General features: G+C 74.7%; 2 protein-coding genes across 5 annotated transcripts; one reads left to right on the top strand and one right to left on the bottom strand.

Annotated features, from left to right (window-relative positions):
• Positions 1–43: 43 nt before the first annotated feature.
• On the top strand, positions 44–9,520 carry GTF3C2 (general transcription factor IIIC subunit 2). Of its 4 annotated transcripts, none has more exons than XM_086745236.1 (18): positions 44–241; positions 419–800; positions 1,666–1,969; positions 2,463–2,557; positions 2,977–3,054; positions 3,414–3,512; positions 3,722–3,949; positions 4,179–4,290; positions 4,432–4,549; positions 6,158–6,189; positions 6,399–6,528; positions 6,751–6,895; positions 7,018–7,179; positions 7,658–7,745; positions 8,012–8,140; positions 8,431–8,530; positions 8,822–8,929; positions 9,016–9,520. In XM_086745236.1, exons 1-18 carry the CDS (start codon positions 115–117, stop codon positions 9,483–9,485), a joined length of 2,907 nt encoding a protein of 968 aa, XP_086601362.1. In that variant the 5' UTR covers positions 44–114; the 3' UTR covers positions 9,486–9,520. The 4 variants fall into 4 exon arrangements, with proteins under 4 accessions (XP_086601362.1, XP_086601361.1, XP_086601363.1 ...); XM_086745235.1 differs by having other exon boundaries at positions 7,038–7,179; positions 8,399–8,530; XM_086745237.1 differs by having other exon boundaries at positions 8,399–8,530; positions 9,016–9,359.
• Positions 9,521–10,071: 551 nt separating this feature from the next.
• Positions 10,072–14,292, bottom strand: SLC30A3 (solute carrier family 30 member 3). The gene is made up of 8 exons (XM_086744517.1): positions 14,192–14,292; positions 12,687–12,859; positions 12,424–12,570; positions 12,201–12,354; positions 11,471–11,675; positions 11,266–11,371; positions 10,821–10,955; positions 10,072–10,705 (listed from the first exon to the last, which is right to left on the bottom strand). The coding sequence occupies exons 1-8, from the start codon at positions 14,272–14,274 to the stop codon at positions 10,560–10,562; spliced, it is 1,149 nt and encodes a 382-aa protein (XP_086600643.1). The 5' UTR covers positions 14,275–14,292; the 3' UTR covers positions 10,072–10,559.
• Positions 14,293–15,674: the final 1,382 nt, after the last annotated feature.

Genomic DNA, 15,674 nt, shown 5'->3' on the forward strand with positions numbered 1-15,674 from the left:
TCGTGACGCCATCACCCCGCGCCACGGGCTTCCGCATCCGGCTCCGTGCAGGCGGCGGCGGGGCCCGCAGCGGGGCGGTGGCGGCGGCTGGGAGCCCGCAGGAACCCGCCCGGGATGGCGTCCGGCGCCTCCCGCGGGCCGCGCTGCCGGGAACGGAGCCGCCGGGGCCGCTCGGGACGGGGGTCGGCTCCCGCCGGCCGCAGCCGCAGCCGGGTGCGGGAGGGCGAGCCCGGAGCGCTCCGTACGTACCGGGGGCGGGCGGGGCGCGCGGCGCGGTGCCGCCGGGGGAAGCATCCGGTGCTGCGAGGCTCAGAGCTGCGGGCTGCGCGGGGAGAGGGGCCGGCGGCTGCCGGTGCGGGGCTGGAGAGGCCCCGCGCCTGCCCGGGCCCGGAGACCGAGGCGGACCTGTTTTTGGCAGGGGAGCTGTCGCCGCTCGCGGAGCTGGACGCCTTGGCCTGCTCGGAGGAGGCAGCCGAGGCCGCCGGGTCACGGAAAAAATCTGCCCGAAACCAAAAAGCGCCGAGCGGCCCCGCCGACCCCAACGGCCCGGCCCCCGCGGAGCCCGAGGGGCGCGGCGAGCCCTCCAGGACCCCGGCCAACGGGGCCGTGCCCCCCGCCAAGGCGCCCGGCAGGCGCGGGCGCAAGCCCAAGACGGAGCTGCTGCTGCTGAAGCTGTCCCGGGACCTGGAGTGCCCGGCCCCTGAGCCCCTCTGCGTGCAGAAGGTGCTGGGGAGCGGCGAGTCGGCGGAGGGCCCGGAGACCCCCGGCCACGGGCGCCCCAAGAGACGGGCGGCCAAGGTGTAAGCAGGGGCGGCGGGCGAGGGGGCCGGGGGCGGGTGTGCTGCGGGGCTGGGAGGCACAGGCGGACGCCCGGTTCCTCCAGACCTCTGCCTCGCCTGGGGGTCTCGGTGCGTTCCCCAAAGGACTTTGTCCCGCGCCGGTGGGGCAGACTGGTTCCCCGCGGAACCATCTTTTCCAGGTTCGGGAGAACGTTTCTGCGTCCAGGGGTGCTGGGCGTGGGGAGCGGTGGGGGCCGCAGGTGAGCCCGGCGGCAGCGGGCTGCCTGCGGCGCGGCAGGGGTTTCCCTGGTTCCTGGCAGAGCCGGAGCCGGCACGCTGGTGCCCGGGGTCGGAACAAGCTGTGCGAGCCACGCCGCGCTTGAAGGGGAGGCCCACGTGCGCCGGGGCTGCCGAAGGCTCAGGCTGTGCCCGTGCTCTGCGAGGGCCTGCGCGTGCCCTGGGCTTGCAGGGGCAGAGCTGGCGGGGCTGCAGAGCCCCGTCCCCTCGCGCTGCCGCGCAGAGGGAGGGCGCGGTGCCCGCAGCGGGGTGCCTGGCGCGGGAACGCCCTGTGCCGAGGGCACTCGCGGGAAGATCTCTGGATTTTCTGCTTTCTGGCTGGCAAAGGGCCGCGCGCTGCTCTGCCGCCTGGCTGCCTTCCCCCGCCGGAGAGCCGGGGAGACTGCCATTCCCCGGGGGGACGCCGGCGGCCCCGGAGGCTGGCGGTGCACCCGGACGGGCTCTGCTGCAGCCCGGCTGGGCAAGGTGGGAGCAGATTGCTCGCCCGGACCGCGAGCTGGAGGGCTGCATTCGCCTGGTCCCGAGGGAGGGCTGGCCGGTCCCCTGCGGCCCCTCCACTCACCTCCGCGCGACGCCTTTGGTGTCCCAGGGCTTTGCTGTACCTGCAGGAGCTGGCAGAGGAGCTGACGTCTGTGTACCAGCCGCCGGCTCCCACGGAGGGTGCCCCGGAGCCAGGGCTCGAGCGTATCCAGAAGAAGCGTCGGAGCCGGAGGAAGAAGGAGGAGGACACGGATAGCGATGATCCCGCGCGAGATGCTGACTTTGTGCCCTCGAAGGAGGTGCTGCTGCAGGCGGAGGAGGAGGAGGAGGGGAGCGACGCGCCGCTCAGTGAGGCGTCGGAGCCAGAGCTGGAGGCGCTGCGAGGACACGGCGGGAAGTCGTCGTCTGCAGGGGTAAGGGCAGGGTCTCTGCCACCTTTGTCCCAGCGTGAGCAACACGACGTGTCGGAGCTCTCGGACGATGTCCCCAGCGCCGGCTGTTTGGGGCAGGACAGCCCTGAAGCAGGACCCGGCCAGGGATGGCGCAGTGCCCTGAGCCGCGAATCCAGGCGGGAGCTCTTTGGGCAGCGCTGGGTGGATGGGGACTGGGCACCGGTCCTCCTGGGACAGGGGCCGGGGGTCCTGGGCTCCTGCTGAAGCTGACGGGACGTAAAGGCAGGGTCCTGGGGGCTGCCCTGTGGTTCGTGGAAGTCCCCGGAACAGGACGTGGTGCCTTCAGCCCAGCGTGGCACGGTGGCTGCTGCTGAGGCCGGGGGAGAGCTCTGTGCCCGCGGCTGCACCAGTGCTGGCTCGGACAGGCGGGTTCCCCGGGGGCTCGTGGGGACATTTGGGGGGGCAGAGGCGGCCCTTTGGCTAGGCCCTGCTCTGAGTCTGCGCTTGTGCCCAGAGATCCAAGCCTCAGTGCCGAGGCCTCGCTCCCAACGGCTTCCACAACTCCATCATGGCCCCGGTGGAGAAGTGCTCCAGCCTCACCTGCAGCCTGTGAGTGGGGGCTGGGGGCGCTGGGGGGCTCGGGGCTACGGTGGGCGCCACACTTCCGCAGGTGCGGGGAGAAGGGAGCGTGTGCCATCCGGAACGTCGATGTTCCGCTGGCAGCTGCTGGGGAGCTGGGCCGAGGGAGGGTGTGGGGAGGGGGCTGCGAGCTCTCGGTGTGGGGCTGCCTGTGCCGCGGGCAGGGTGCGGGGGGCTGCCTGTGCCGCGGGCAGGGTGCGGGGGGCTGCCTGTGCCGCGGGCAGGGTGCGGCGGGCTGCCCGTGCCGCGGGCAGGGTGCGGGGGGCTGCCCGTGCCGCGGGCAGGGTGCGGGGGGCTGCCTGTGCCGCAGGCAGGGTGCGGGGGCTGCCCGTGCCGCGGGCAGGACCGGGCGGTGGGGCGCTCGCTGAGGTCCGGTGTGTCCGCTGCAGGCGGGATCAGAAGTACTCGCAGTGGGAGTTTCCCGAGTGGATCCCTGTGGCGCACAAGTGGACTTGTCTCTCTGACAGGTACCCTCGGAGCCGCGTGGGGGGCGGCTCAGGCGCAGCCCCCGTTCGGGCTGCGCGGTGGGGCGGGTCCCGGCAATGTTTGGGGTGAGCTGGGGCAAGGAGTGTGGGTGGAGACGACGAGGGCAGAGCGGGTGCTGCACCCCCCGTCCTGTGTTGGGACCGGGCAGCAGAAAGGAGGGGGCTCTCCTGTGGCCTTGGGGGTCGCGTGAATTTGGCCGTGGAGCCTTAGCAGCCCTCGGGGTGGCCAGCAGCCGGGTACGCCGGGCTGCGCAGAGGCTGGGATGGGTGCTGTGCCGGGGGGGGACTGGGTGAGGGGCGGGGGTGCGGAGACCTCCTCTCACCTTCCTCTTCCTCCCCAGTGAAGCCGCCCCGTACCTGCCGGCGGAGGAGAAGTCCCCCCTCTTCTCCATCCAGCGGGAGGGCATCGAAGACAACGGTGTCCTGTACCGGGTGAACAGGTCTGTGGCGGGGCGCCGCGAGGCGCTGCCGGGGCGGTGGCGGTTGCGCCCGGGACAGGGGGTAACCCCAGGGCGGTCCCAGCAGCCTCCCCGGGGCAGCGGAGCGGCGGTGGGCTGCGCGGCCAGCTCGTGTGGCGTGCCCTGGCCCGCGCGCTCCCCCGCAGCGGCGCTGCCCTTGCCCCGCGCCCTTACCTGCCTCCCCGCCGCAGGTTCAGCTCGCTGCAGCCCCACGAGGAGCGCGGGGACCTCTCCTTCTTCGTGGGCGGCCCCGTGTGGGCGATGGAGTGGTGCCCGTCCCCCGAGGGCTCGGCGGCCTCGCAGTACGTGGCTGTCTACTGCCACGGCAGCATGGAGGAGACGCACAGCGTGGCCGGGCTCCATGCGGGCCCCGCGCTGCTGCAGCTCTGGGGGCTGGGCGCGCTGCAGCAGGAGCAGGGGTGAGTGCCCCGGCCGCCGGGGATGGGAGGGCCCGTGCCTCCCGTCGCTCCCCGGCTGAGCGGCTGGCGAGGGGCGTCCTCCCCCAGAGCTGCCGGCCGCACCCTGAGCCCCAACGGGGGCTGTGCCGGCAGCCGGCTCTGCTGCTGGTGTGCGCTGGAGCTGCTGGTGTGCACTGGAGCCACCGGGCACCAGCTGCCGCGTTCCTCATTGCCCCACCCGTGCCTCCAGCGCTGCCGACAAAGCCGGGCTGGCCTACGCCATCGCTGCAGACCACGGCTGCGTCTGGGACATGAAGTTCTGCCCCAGCGGTGCCTGGGAGCCGCCCACCGCTGCCCGGAAGGTGGGTGTGCTGCCCGTGGGGCCGCCCTCGGTTCCCCCCGGGGCTCCGAAGTCCGTGCGTCGCTAAGGCCTCACCCTCCTGGGAGGGGGCTGGGGCGCCTCGGACAGGGACCCTGGGGCTGAGCCGTGTGTCCTTCCGCAGCACCCGCAGATGAGCCGGCTGGGCTTGCTGGCCGTGGCCTTCTCGGACGGCAAGGTGGTGCTGTACGCCCTCCCGCACCCCGGCGCCCTGCAGCGCTCCAGGAGAACCCAGGTAAAAGGTAGGAAGAGCCACCCCACTGGGCAGGGGCGTCCCGGCCCCCTCCCGCCGTGCCGGGGTGCTGAGGGGCTGGGCTGGGGCACGGCCGCGGGGCAGCCCCTGCTCGCCGGGTGCTGCGGGACCGTTGCCCCATGCGGGAGCTGCGGTCAGCGGGGCAGCGACCCCCAGCGCGCATCCAGGCTCGGGACCAGCGGCCGGGCTGGCTTCTGGCAGAGAGCGGCGCGGCAGGGGAAGGGGGCAGGGCTGCTTTTTGGTGTCAGAGCGCTGCTGCCCCCGAGATGGATTCAGTGACCGGGGACACTGCGGCAGCCCGGCCGGGACACGGCGCCCGGGGCAGCCCTGCCTGGAGCTGGGCGCGCTGGGACGGCGCTGTCGGCAGCGCTGCTGTGGCTGCAGCCGCGTTGCAGGGCGAGGCGTAGCCGCCGTAGCACGTTCCCAAACCTCTCCCCACCTCCCCGCTGCTGGGCGCGTGTCCTGTTGTGGCGGAGCTGCTCGTTCCAGCGCAGCCTGCGCTGTGTGTCCCAGCGGGGACCCGGGGCGCTGAGCGCTCGGCTGGCTCGGCCTAATGGTGCTTGTAATGGCCTCGTCTGCCGGGCGCCCAGCGAGATTGATGGCCGCGCGCCGCTCGTGGTCGCTCAGCCGTGGCCGGCAGCCTGCGCATCCCTGGCTGACAATGGGAAACGGCTTCCCTGCACCCCAGCGCGGCTGCCGGCCCACGTCCACACGTCGCGCTGCCGCCTGCGCCGACCGCGGGCGCTGCCTTTCGCGCCCCCCTCGCCGAGCGCCGGCTCCGGGTGGTTTGTGCCGGCTGCCGCAGCTCCCACGTGGGGAGCTTGCGGCAGGCGCGGATCCTTCTCCAGCCTGCAGAGCTCGGGCGGGCAGGACGGGTCCTGTCACGTAGCGGCGGCCTGGCTGCGGCCGCACGCGCTGTCGCTGCGCCTCACGGCCGGGCTGGGGTGCTGGTTTGCAGCCGCGGGACCCGTGCCAGGTTGCAGCGCTGGGGCCCTTGGGTGTTTCTGCCTGACCTCCCCGGCGCGTTTCGGCAGCCCGGGGCCGTGCTCTGCGCCGAGCCCTGGCAGTCGCGGAGGCGCTGAAGATGCATGGCTCCTCTGCGTCTCCTCGCGCCGCCGCCTCTGCCTGCGGCTGCCGCGCTCTGGGGCGCGGACGTGCCTGTCTGCGCTCGCTGTGCTGAGGACGCGGGGGGACCCTGCTGACCCCGGAGCTGTGGGGCAGGGGCTGCGCAGCACTCGTGCTGGGTGCCGCTGGCCGGGGAGACTCCCCGGCAGACACAGCGGTGCGCAGGGGGTCCCGCACGTTGTCCTGAGCCGTTTGGGCGCGGGGGTCTCTGCGCAGCCTGCCCTCCCTGGGAGCTCCCAGGCTGCTCCAGCCCCCGTCACCGGCTGCCCCGGCCGGCTCGGCCGCCTTGGCCTGGCGGAGCGGTCGGTCCTGCACGGCTGTTCCTTTCCTCCCCGGGGCGGTCGCGGTCTGGTCTGCCCCCCGTGTGTCACCGCGTCCCCTTGAGGTCGGGCTCTGGGCTGCTGAGCAGCTCCGGCCGCGGGGAGCTTCTGGGAGAGCCGGAGCCTGTCCTGACCTCCTCTCTCTCTTCTAGACGGCTCCCTCCACAAGCACGTTATCTGCAAGGTCAGTGTCCTCTGCGGCGCCCGTCGCCGCTGGCACCCCGCGAGCCTCGGGGCTGGTGCGGTGGGAGAGCTGGGGAGGGAGCCGGGACGCCTGCAGGGCTCGCTGGGGGCAGAGGGGAGCCCTGCTCCCGAACGCGGGTGTCCCCAGCTCTCGGGATGCGGGTGTCCCCGGCGCGGGGCGGTGACCGCTGTCCGTGCCTTGGCCTGCAGGTGCAGTGTGTTGCCACGCTCCAGGTGGGCTCTATCCAGGCAGGGAACGTGTCCGAGTGCGGGCAGTGCTTCAGCCTCTCCTGGATGCCCTGCAAGCCCCACCATCACCTTGCGGCTGGGTTTTATGATGGTGAGCCCCCCCCCGCCCACGAAGGGGCTGCGTCCCGCGGCAGAGCCTCCGGGAACAGCTCTGCGCTGCGCTACCGGGACCTGCTGCACCCGCGCCGTCCTGTGCTGCTCTGAGCCCCGACCCTGGCTCCAGCGCTGCGTGTCCTCTGCAGCCCCAATGCTGGCGCGGTCGCGGGGCAGCCGCCGGGGTGGCTCCTCAGGCGCGCGCGGTTCCGTCCCGCAGGCACCGTGGCCATCTGGAACCTGCTCACCAAGTCCCTGCTGCAGTGCGTGCGCCAGCCCGACGGCTCCCTCAAGCTCTACCCTTTCCGGTGCTTCCTAGCCCACGACCACGCGGTGCGGAGCATCGAGTGGTGCAAGGCTGACAGGTGAGGGGGGGGAGCCGGCGGCGGGGCGGGCGCTACGGGATGGGGGCCACCGCGTCCCTGCGGCGGGGACGGGGCGCGGCTCTGCACCGGGGTCTCAGCGCTGCCTTTCTCCTGGTTCTCAGCAACTTCCTGGTCACGGCAGGGAGCGACCGGAAGATCAAGTTCTGGGACGTGCGGCGGCTCTACGAGCCCATCAACAGCATCAAGCGGTTCCTCAGCACGGAGGTGGCCTGGCTGCTGCCCTACAACGGGGTCACCGTGGCCCAGGACAACTGCTACGCCTCGTGAGTGCCGGGGCCATCGCGGTGCCCGCTCCGTGCCCAGGGTCCGTCCCTGCCGCTGCGGTCTGGCCTTGCCTCCTCCCGGGTGTCCCCGGGGCTTCCGCTGCCCTCCCGCTCCCTGGGAGCCGTGCGGCGGCGAGGATGGGCTCTGCTCGCGCCGCGGCTGCGCAGCGTTGGTGCGGCCGAGGGGCCGCCGTCCTGGGGCAGAGGCAGGGTGGGCGTGGGGGAGGACGAGGCCCTTGAGCTGGGCTGGGCAGCGTGGCCCCGGGCTGGCACCCGTCAGTGGAGCGGTTCCGGGGTCTGGGTGTTCTCGCCCTCCTCAGCTCCCTCGCGATGCTGTGGCGCGCTGCTGGGGCGAGCATAGCCCCCCACCGTTCCGCCCGGGCCCCGGGGTCTCTGGGGAGGGGTGCTGCCGCCCGGCTCCGCTGTCCCGGGGTGGCGGCTCGGAGCTCCCTCCTCACCCGTTCCCGTTCCGTTGCAGTTACGGCCTGTGCGGGATCCACTACATCGACGCGGGGTACTTGGGCTTCAAGGCGTATTTTGTGGCCCCTCGCAAGGGCACCGTGTGGGTAAGAGGCTGGGGCAGGGCGGTTCTGCCCCGAGGGGTGGGCACCTGCCCCAAACCCGGCGCCGGCTGGGCCCCCGCAGCTCACCGCCCGGCCGTGCGAGGCCCTGGCTCTCGGGGTCACCTCCTGCCCCTCGGGGGGGTGTCCCCGCCCGCGTCCCAGCCCGTCCCTCCCCGGGGTGCAGGGTGGTGCCCGGGGGTGGGCCGCTGCCCAGCTGGGGCGGGGGGAGCCGTCGGGGTCCCGCGCCCTAGAGCGCTCTGTTTCCGCAGAGCATATCGGGCTCGGACTGGCTGAACACGGTGGCTGCCGCAGACATCACGGGCGAGCTGGTGGCGGCGGTGCTGCCCGACCTGGCCGTCAACCCCCTCAACGTCAAGCGGTCCTCGGACCGCAGATTTGTAAGAGGCGTCGCGTAGGGGCTGCGCGGTGGGGAGGAGGGGTGGCACAGCGGCCTCGGCCCTGGGGATGGGACCCCCGGGGTTGGGCTCGCGCGTGGGGCAGCCCTGTCCCCCTTGGTCCCCCGCCTGTATGGCGGCACCTCCTCCCTCTCCCCAGCCCCAGCCCCACGGGGCAGGGCAGGGCTCCTGGGGCCCCCAGCCCCTGGTTGGATGGGGGTGGACCCCCGCGGGCCGCCCTGAGCCCCGTCTCGCCCACAGCCGGTCTACAAAGCCGATGTGCTGCCCTGCAGCCCCGCCGGGCTGGAGGGCGGCGAGCAGGCGCTGCCGAAGACCAGGCTGTACAGCGAGATGGTGACCAAGAGCTACATCCGATTCCGGGACACGGACCTGGTAGGAGGGACGGGGCAGGGTGGGACCGTCAGCGGGACCTGTGGGAGCGCGGCGGGGCCTGCAGGGCTGCGGTGGGCGGTGGGAGCGGCGGGGCGAGGAGATGCCGCTCAGATGCGGCTGCCCTGAGCGCGTGGGGTCGGTCTGCGCTGCTGCGGGCTGGGGTCCGCAGGGAGGCTCCCCGATCCCAGGGCAGCGAGGGGCACGGCCATGGGCATCGGCCCTGGGCAGCTGCCACGCGCGCGGCGCTCCTGCCCGGGGCACGCTGCCCATCGCGGTGCCGCCGCTTCACAGCGCAGCTTCAAGAACTTCTCCAGCCGGGAGCCCATGCGCAGGATGCACGCGCAGGAGGTGAAGGCAGAGCTGAGCCTGGACCGCCTGCAGCTGGAGTCCCTGCACAAGGTGGGGGGCTGCGCGTGCCCACCGCCGCGCAGCGGGGTCCCGGTGCCGTGGCCCCCTCCCTCCTGACACCCTTCTCCGTCCCGCAGGTGCGCTTCAGCCCCAACCTGGACTCGCAGGGCTGGCTGGTGTCGGGCGGGCAGGCAGGCATCGTGCGGGCGCACTGCCTGGCGGGGCTGGCCGCGGGCGTGGGCCGCCAGCTGCTCCCGGAGCGCCGCGCCCGCTTCAGCTCGCTCTACGGAGACAAGGCCGGCAGCCCCGGCCCGGCCGAGCGCGCCCCGCTGCCGGCAGAGTAGCGCGGTGGGTCCCTGGTGCTGCCGCCACGCGCGCGCCCCGGGCGGGAGCTCGGGCCGGGGGCTGGCTGTGCTGGCGAGGGGCTGCGTGCCTGCTCAGTGCTTCTCACCCTCTGGGCCTCCCCCTCGAGGGAGGGACGGCTGCTCCTGGCCGCCCCCGGAGCGCGCGGGACGCTCGCGCTCGGAGCCCGGACGGGTCCTTCTGCGCTGCTTGGTCTGAGCTGGTGCGGGGAGGGCAGCGGGGCCGGTGCGTGTCCCCGGGTTAGCTGTGGGGCGTGGGGCCGGGAGCCCCCTGCGTGGGGCCGTGAGCCCCCTGCGTGGGGCCGTGCTTGCTCCTGCCTCCAGCGCCCCGTCCCCGGCCGAGCCCCGGCGCGGGCGCAGGCGGGGGCGCGGGGCCGTCCCTGCCCAGGCAGGGCGGCGGTGCCGGCGGGGGGCCGGGAGCTGGGAGTCGCTCACATTGAGCCTGCGTTGGGCCGTGCAGTAAACGTGGTTGGTTTTGTAGAGGCTGGCTGTGGTGCGCGCACGCGGCCCTGGGGCGACCACGGCCGTGGGGCGACCCCGCTCCCCCCTTGGCTGCCGCTGCTGCTGCTCTCCAACAAGTTTATTGGGGGCGGCGGGCTCTGCGGGGCCCGCTGGCCTCCGTGCACGGACAGATGGATGGACGGACGGACACTCCACGGGCGGAACGGACACAGGCTCACGGCGCGGGGACGGGATCGGGCCGGGGCAGGGTCCAGCGCTGGCCGGGGGCAGGGAGCGGGGCTGGGAAGCGGCCGCTCGGGGCCGAGCTCCGGGCTCTGGCTGCCCGGTCTCCCCCTGCCCGGGTGGGTGCAGCGGCAGCAGCTGCCCCCCCGCCCCACAGCCCGGGGGGCAGCGAGCCCATGGCCACGGGGGCCGTGGGGCACAGGAGCGTTTGGGGGCGAGGCGGGGTCTGGGCTTCCTGCATCCTCTCCCTCCCTCGGCCCCTCCAGCAGCTGCAGCGGCTCCCTCCTGTCTCCTCTCCTGCGGGGAACAGCAGGGCTCCGTGGGGGGACACGCAGTGGGGCAGGACCCCCCCTCTTCTGGGGCTGGTCACAGTGTGCGTGGGGCCTGGCAGGCCTGGTCCCCCCCCAGCACACCAGGGACCCCCGGTGCTGGGGGCCAGGCTGTGCAGCCCCCCCGGACCCCGCACTCCCAGGCACTGTCCCACCCCGGGGGTCCGCAGCAGCGGGGCCGAGGCAGTGCAGGGACGGGAGCCCCAGCGCAGCCCCCGCTCCTGTGCTGCACCCCCCGCTCCGGGGCAGCTCCTGAGGGACAGGGTCCGGGGCCAGGCCTGGCCCAGCTCTGTGGCGGCGAGGGTCTCAGGCGCGGGGGTCCTGGCAGTGCTGGCAGGCGGCCATGGCCTCCTGGTACCGCTCCACCTGCAGCGTGCACGAGCTGAAGCCGAACCTGCCCTGCAGCTGCGCGGTGGCTTCCCGCAGCACGGTCTCGGGGTCGGCGCTGGCGTCTGGGGATGGCACGGCGGCGCGGCTCAGCCCCGGGCGCGTGCGGGCGGGCGGCCGGTCGCCCCGGCCGTGCCGTGGGGCCGCAGGGGCTGGCTGGCCCGCGTGCGGGACACTCACCGACAGCCACGTGCGCCGACACGGCATGGTGGCTCAGCGTCAGGGCCCAGAGGTGCAGGTCGTGGACGCCCTTCACCCCGCTCACACCCAGCAGCACCTCCTTCACCGCCCCGAACTCGACGCCGCGCGGCGCCCCTGCCAGCAGCGCCCGGTCACGGCCCCCGGCCCCCAGCGGGGTCAGGGCTCGTGGTGGGAGCAGCCGGAGGTGGGGTCTGCCCCAGGCCGGGGTCGGCAGCTCAGGGGTCAGGCAGCCTCTGGCCACGGGGTGTTCGCTTGGGGTGGGGAGGATGGGCTGGGGGGCTCAGGGAGGCCAGGGAAGGACAGAGGGGTGGGCTGGGGTGTGCCCGGGTGGGGAGCGAAGGTTGTGAGGGGGTGAGCTGCCGCGTGGAGAAGGAGCTGTGGCAGCTGCAGCGCCCGCACCCGTGGCCCCGTGCCCACCACTCACCTTCCATGAGGACCCTGAAGACGTCCCTGAGGATGGTGACGGTGGAGCCGAGGACAAAGACCGAGAAGAAGAGGGTGCTGATGGGGTCTGCGACCTTGCACTGGGGCTGCAGAGAGCGGGGGGCTGCGTGAGGCTGCGTGGCTGGGGCGTGGCGTGGGGGTGCCAGTGCCCCGCGATGCGATGGCGGGGAGCCCAGCCCGGGCACCTTGAAGTAGATGATGGTGGCAGCCACGAGGACGCCGACGCTCTGCAGCAGGTCACCCACCACGTGGACGAAGGCTGCGCGGACACTGGTGCTGCCGGGCAGGGGGGCACGGTCGGGCGGGCAGCCCCCAGCGCACTCCAGCTGCTCGTAGCCCCCTGCGCCGTGGCCGTGGCCGGTGGGGGACTGGTGCAGGATGTAGGCCATGCTGGGGAGAGCGGGGCTGGCTCAGCACAGCGCGTGGTGCTGGGGTCTCACCCGGCCCCGGGCAGCGCAGGCACGGGGGGCACGGGCAGGCGCACCCAGGCCCCGGGGGGTGTGGGGCAGAGTCCCGCCGTGGGGCAGAGTCCCGCCGTGGGGCAGGGCTGGAGGCGCAGCAGGGACGGGGCAGCCGCAGTGCTGCGGGGAGGCGTGGGGCCAGGGCGCGTGTAGGGCCAGGGCAGGGACTCAGGTTTGGGGTAGGGGCCAGGGCTGAGGGGGGAGCCGCCTGGGGGGCCCGGGGCCGCGTGGCCAGAGGACGTACGGACACGGGCTGGAATCCAGGAGTGTCTGGGGGACAGGGAACAGGGGGAAGTGGCACCGGGGACACGAGGCTGGTGCACAGGGGCAGAAGGTGACCTGGGGGCCACGGCAGGGGCTTTGGGGTCCTGGGGGCACACATGGGGCAGGGACACAGGAGGGTCCGGGGGCGTGGGGGGGGGCGCGGGTGCGTGTGGCCCCGTGTGGGACGTACACCAGGTTGACGCCGACGGCGCTGGCGGACGTGGCCAGCATGGCTCGCGCCTCGATCTCGTAGTCGCCACTGACGATGCGGGCGGCCGCCAGGTAGACGAGGGCACCGGTGACGACCCAGATGGAGAGGACGGAGGCCAGCGCGCCCAGCGTCTCTGCGGGACGGCAGCCGTCAGCAGCCGCCCTGGCCGCGGGGCTGCCCCGGAGCCGTGCCCCCCGCTCACCTGAGCGGTGCCAGCCGAAGCTCATGGTCCTGGTGGGCGGGCGGGCGGAGACCCAGAGGGAGAAGAGGCTGACGGCCATGCTGCCCAGGTCCGTCAGCAGGTGGGCCGCATCCGTCATGATGGCCAGGCTGTGCGCCAGGTACCCGCCTGCGGGCACAGCGCGGCTGGCACCCAGTGCCCCGATCGGGGCGTCCCCACCCCTGACCCCGACCCCATCCCTGACCCTGTCCCCAACCCCGACCCCATCCCTGTCCCGCCGTTACCTATCACCTCCCCGACCATGAAGACGCAGCAGACGGCGCAGGCGACGCTGAGCTGCCGCCGGGCCTGGAGCCTGCCCGGGCCGGGGCCGGGGGCCAGGGGGCTGCAGTCGCAGCGGGGAGCGGGGGCCGGGGGGGGCGGCGGTGCCGGGGCGTCCGGGGGGCCTGCGAACAGACTGGGGGCAGGGGTCGCTGCCGGCCCGCCCGCTCCTGGTGCCCCTGCCCGGCACCCCCGGGGCTCCCAGTACCCGCGGTCCGGATCAGCCACCCGGGGCTCCCGCTGGCTGGCGTGCCCGCCCCGGCCCCGCCGCCCCGGTAACACCGCCCCCGGTAACACCGCCCCCGGTAACACTGCCGGCGGCTGCAGCCCCCGCCCCGGTCCCAGCCCCGGCCCGTCCCGGTCCTGCCCCGAGCTCCGCGACCGGGGCACCGGGAGGGGACGGGGGAGCCGGGCCGCGCACCCCCGGCGGGACGGGCAGCCCCGGGGCCGGCGGCGGGAGGCGGCGCTCGGGGCAGGGCCCAGGCCCGGGACCGCACGGCCGGAGCTGCCCCCTCACCCCCGCGGAGGGGCCGGGGCCGGGAGCGCTGCGGGAGCGGCCGGGGGTACCGGCGGCGGCGGGACCGCGGTGTCGCGTCAGGGGCCGGGCTGCTGGACGGGGCGCCGGTGCGGGGACGTGAGCGGTGGGAGGCGGGGGCGGGCGGGGGGCTGGTGTGGGGCTCAGGGCGCTGATGCGTGGGGCAGCAATGCGGGAGGGGGAGTGGGTGGCCGATACCGGTGCGGGAGGCGCCGTTCGGACCCCGGCAGCAGCCGGACGGGCACCCGAGGGGGGAGCGGGGCCCCTGTTCCGCACGGGTGGAGGCACCGGTGGCGGGGGGGAGACGGGTGCCGGTGCCCGGACGGTTAGGGCTGGCCCGGGCTGTGCGGAGGTGCGGGTGTCCGTGCGGGTGGATGAGCGCGGCGGGGGGAGTGGACGTTGCGGGTCCCGGGGGTGGGAGCTGGCGCTGCCGCGGGGCGGGGGAGCCGGGGGCGATGAGAGATCTGGGGCCGGCAGTGCGGGTGCGGGGGGACCGAGGGCTGCGGGTGCAGGGAACGGTGAGGGTGGAGGTGCCGGCGTGACGGGAATGCTGGGGGTGCCGGTGCGGGGGTGATGAGGGTGCCGGAGTGACGGGGTGCCCGAGGTGCCGGTGCGGGGGTGCTGGGAGTGCCAGTGACGGGGGTGATGCAGGTGATGGAGATGCCGGTGATGGGGGGCCCGTGTTGCGGGTGATGGGGTGCCGGGGTGCTGGAGGTGCTGGGGTGCTGGGGGTGCCCGCGCTGGGGCTGCTGGTGATGAGGGTGCCGGTGCCGGAGGCGATGGAGATGCCGGAGGATGCTGGGGGTGCCGAGGGGTGCGCGGGGTTCCGGTGATGGGGGTGATGAAGATGCAGGGGGTGATGAGGGTGCCGGTGATGGAGGTGCTGGCAATGGGGATGCCGGGGGGCGCGGGGGGCGCGGGCGCTGGCGGTACCTCTTGAGGCGCAGGCTGCCGTCGGCGCGGCCGCCCCGCGGGGTGACCAGGCGGGCGCTCTCGGTGCCGGTCGGGGGCTCCATGCGGGGGGCGAGCAGCACCGCGGGCACCGGCCGCAGGCCCCGCCCCCTCTCGAGGCCCCGCCTCCCGGACCCGCCTCCGAGGACCCGCCCCTCCCCTGGGCCACGCGCGGGCACGGGCCCGTGGGGACATCGGCGCGGGCGGGGGTGGCCGCGCAGGTCCGGCCGGGGGGGGCTCGGGGAACCTGAACGGGGGGTGGTGTGGGCTGGTCAGGTCCGGGGGGGCTGAGCGGCGGGGGGAGGCTGTTCGGGGGGGGGGCGGGGGGGGCTGCGTTCGTGCGGGGGCTGTGTGGTGCGGGGGCAGCCCCTCCTCTGTCCGCGGGCCGGCGGTGGGACCCAGATCGGGGGGCCGCGCCTGGGCAGCTGAGGAACGAGGACGTCGCCGGGCTGCGGTGAGGGGGGCCGTGCCTGGCCCACCCGAGCCCGCTCTGCGAGGGCGGCGGAGGGGAGCGCGGCGTTGCCCGCCCGGGCTGCAGCGAGGCCTGTGACCCGCGTCCCGTGGGATCCTTCCGGAGCGGCTGTGCAGGCGCGGGCTGCGTGAGCGGCCCGGTGTATTGCAAACGGGCCAGGCCCGGAGCGTGCTCGTCTGCGGCAGAACCTCTGGTCGGGGGCCAGTAACGACCAGCGCGCCCCGGGAGTCCGTACTGGATCTTCCCTAACGGTCTGCAGCGTGGGGCAGGGGTCACCCTCAGCAGGTTTGCGGGTGACACCGAGCAGCGGCACGCCGGAGCGTCGCGCTGCTCTGTGGTGCAGGGGCTCTGGAGGGGCTGGGGAAACGGGCTGGGGGAGCCTCCTGAAGTTTGGCACGGGGAAGGGCGAAGTCCTGGCCCTGGGGAGGAACAGCCCCAGGCACCAGTACGGGCTGGAGGCCACCAGCCGGAAAGCGGCCCAGCAGAAAAGGCCCCGGGGCCACCAAGGTGCTGGAGGGCCTGAGCGTCTCTGCCCTGAGGAGAGGCGGGGGGCTGGGGGGCCCTGAGGAGAGGCTGGTGGGCTGGGGGGCCCTGAGGAGAGGCTGGGGGGCCCTGAGGAGAGGTGGGGGGCTGGGGGGCCCTGAGGAGAGGCTGGGGGGCCCTGAGGAGAGGCGGGGGGGCTGGGATGCCCTGAGGAGAGGCTGGGGGGCCATGAGGAGAGGCGGGGGGGCTGGGGGGCCCTGAGGAGAGGCGGGGGGGCTGGGATGCCCAGCTGGGAGCAGGGCAGGCTCCGGGGATTGAATCCGTGTCCACGAACACCTGCAGGGAGGGGGCCGAGGGGATGGGGCCGGGCCCCGCCCGGGGAGCCGGGGGCACAACCTGGCCCCGGGGGGGTCCCCCGGACACCGGGACCCGCTCCTCAGCGCGAGGGCGGCAGGGCCAGGGGCTGCCCAGGGCGCTGGCGGGGTCCTGGCCCCGGACACGCCGGTCACG

Source organism: Chlamydotis macqueenii, chromosome 3 (genome assembly GCF_036417535.1).
Source record: "Chlamydotis macqueenii isolate bChlMac1 chromosome 3, bChlMac1.mat, whole genome shotgun sequence".
Lineage (NCBI taxonomy): Eukaryota > Metazoa > Chordata > Aves > Otidiformes > Otididae > Chlamydotis > Chlamydotis macqueenii.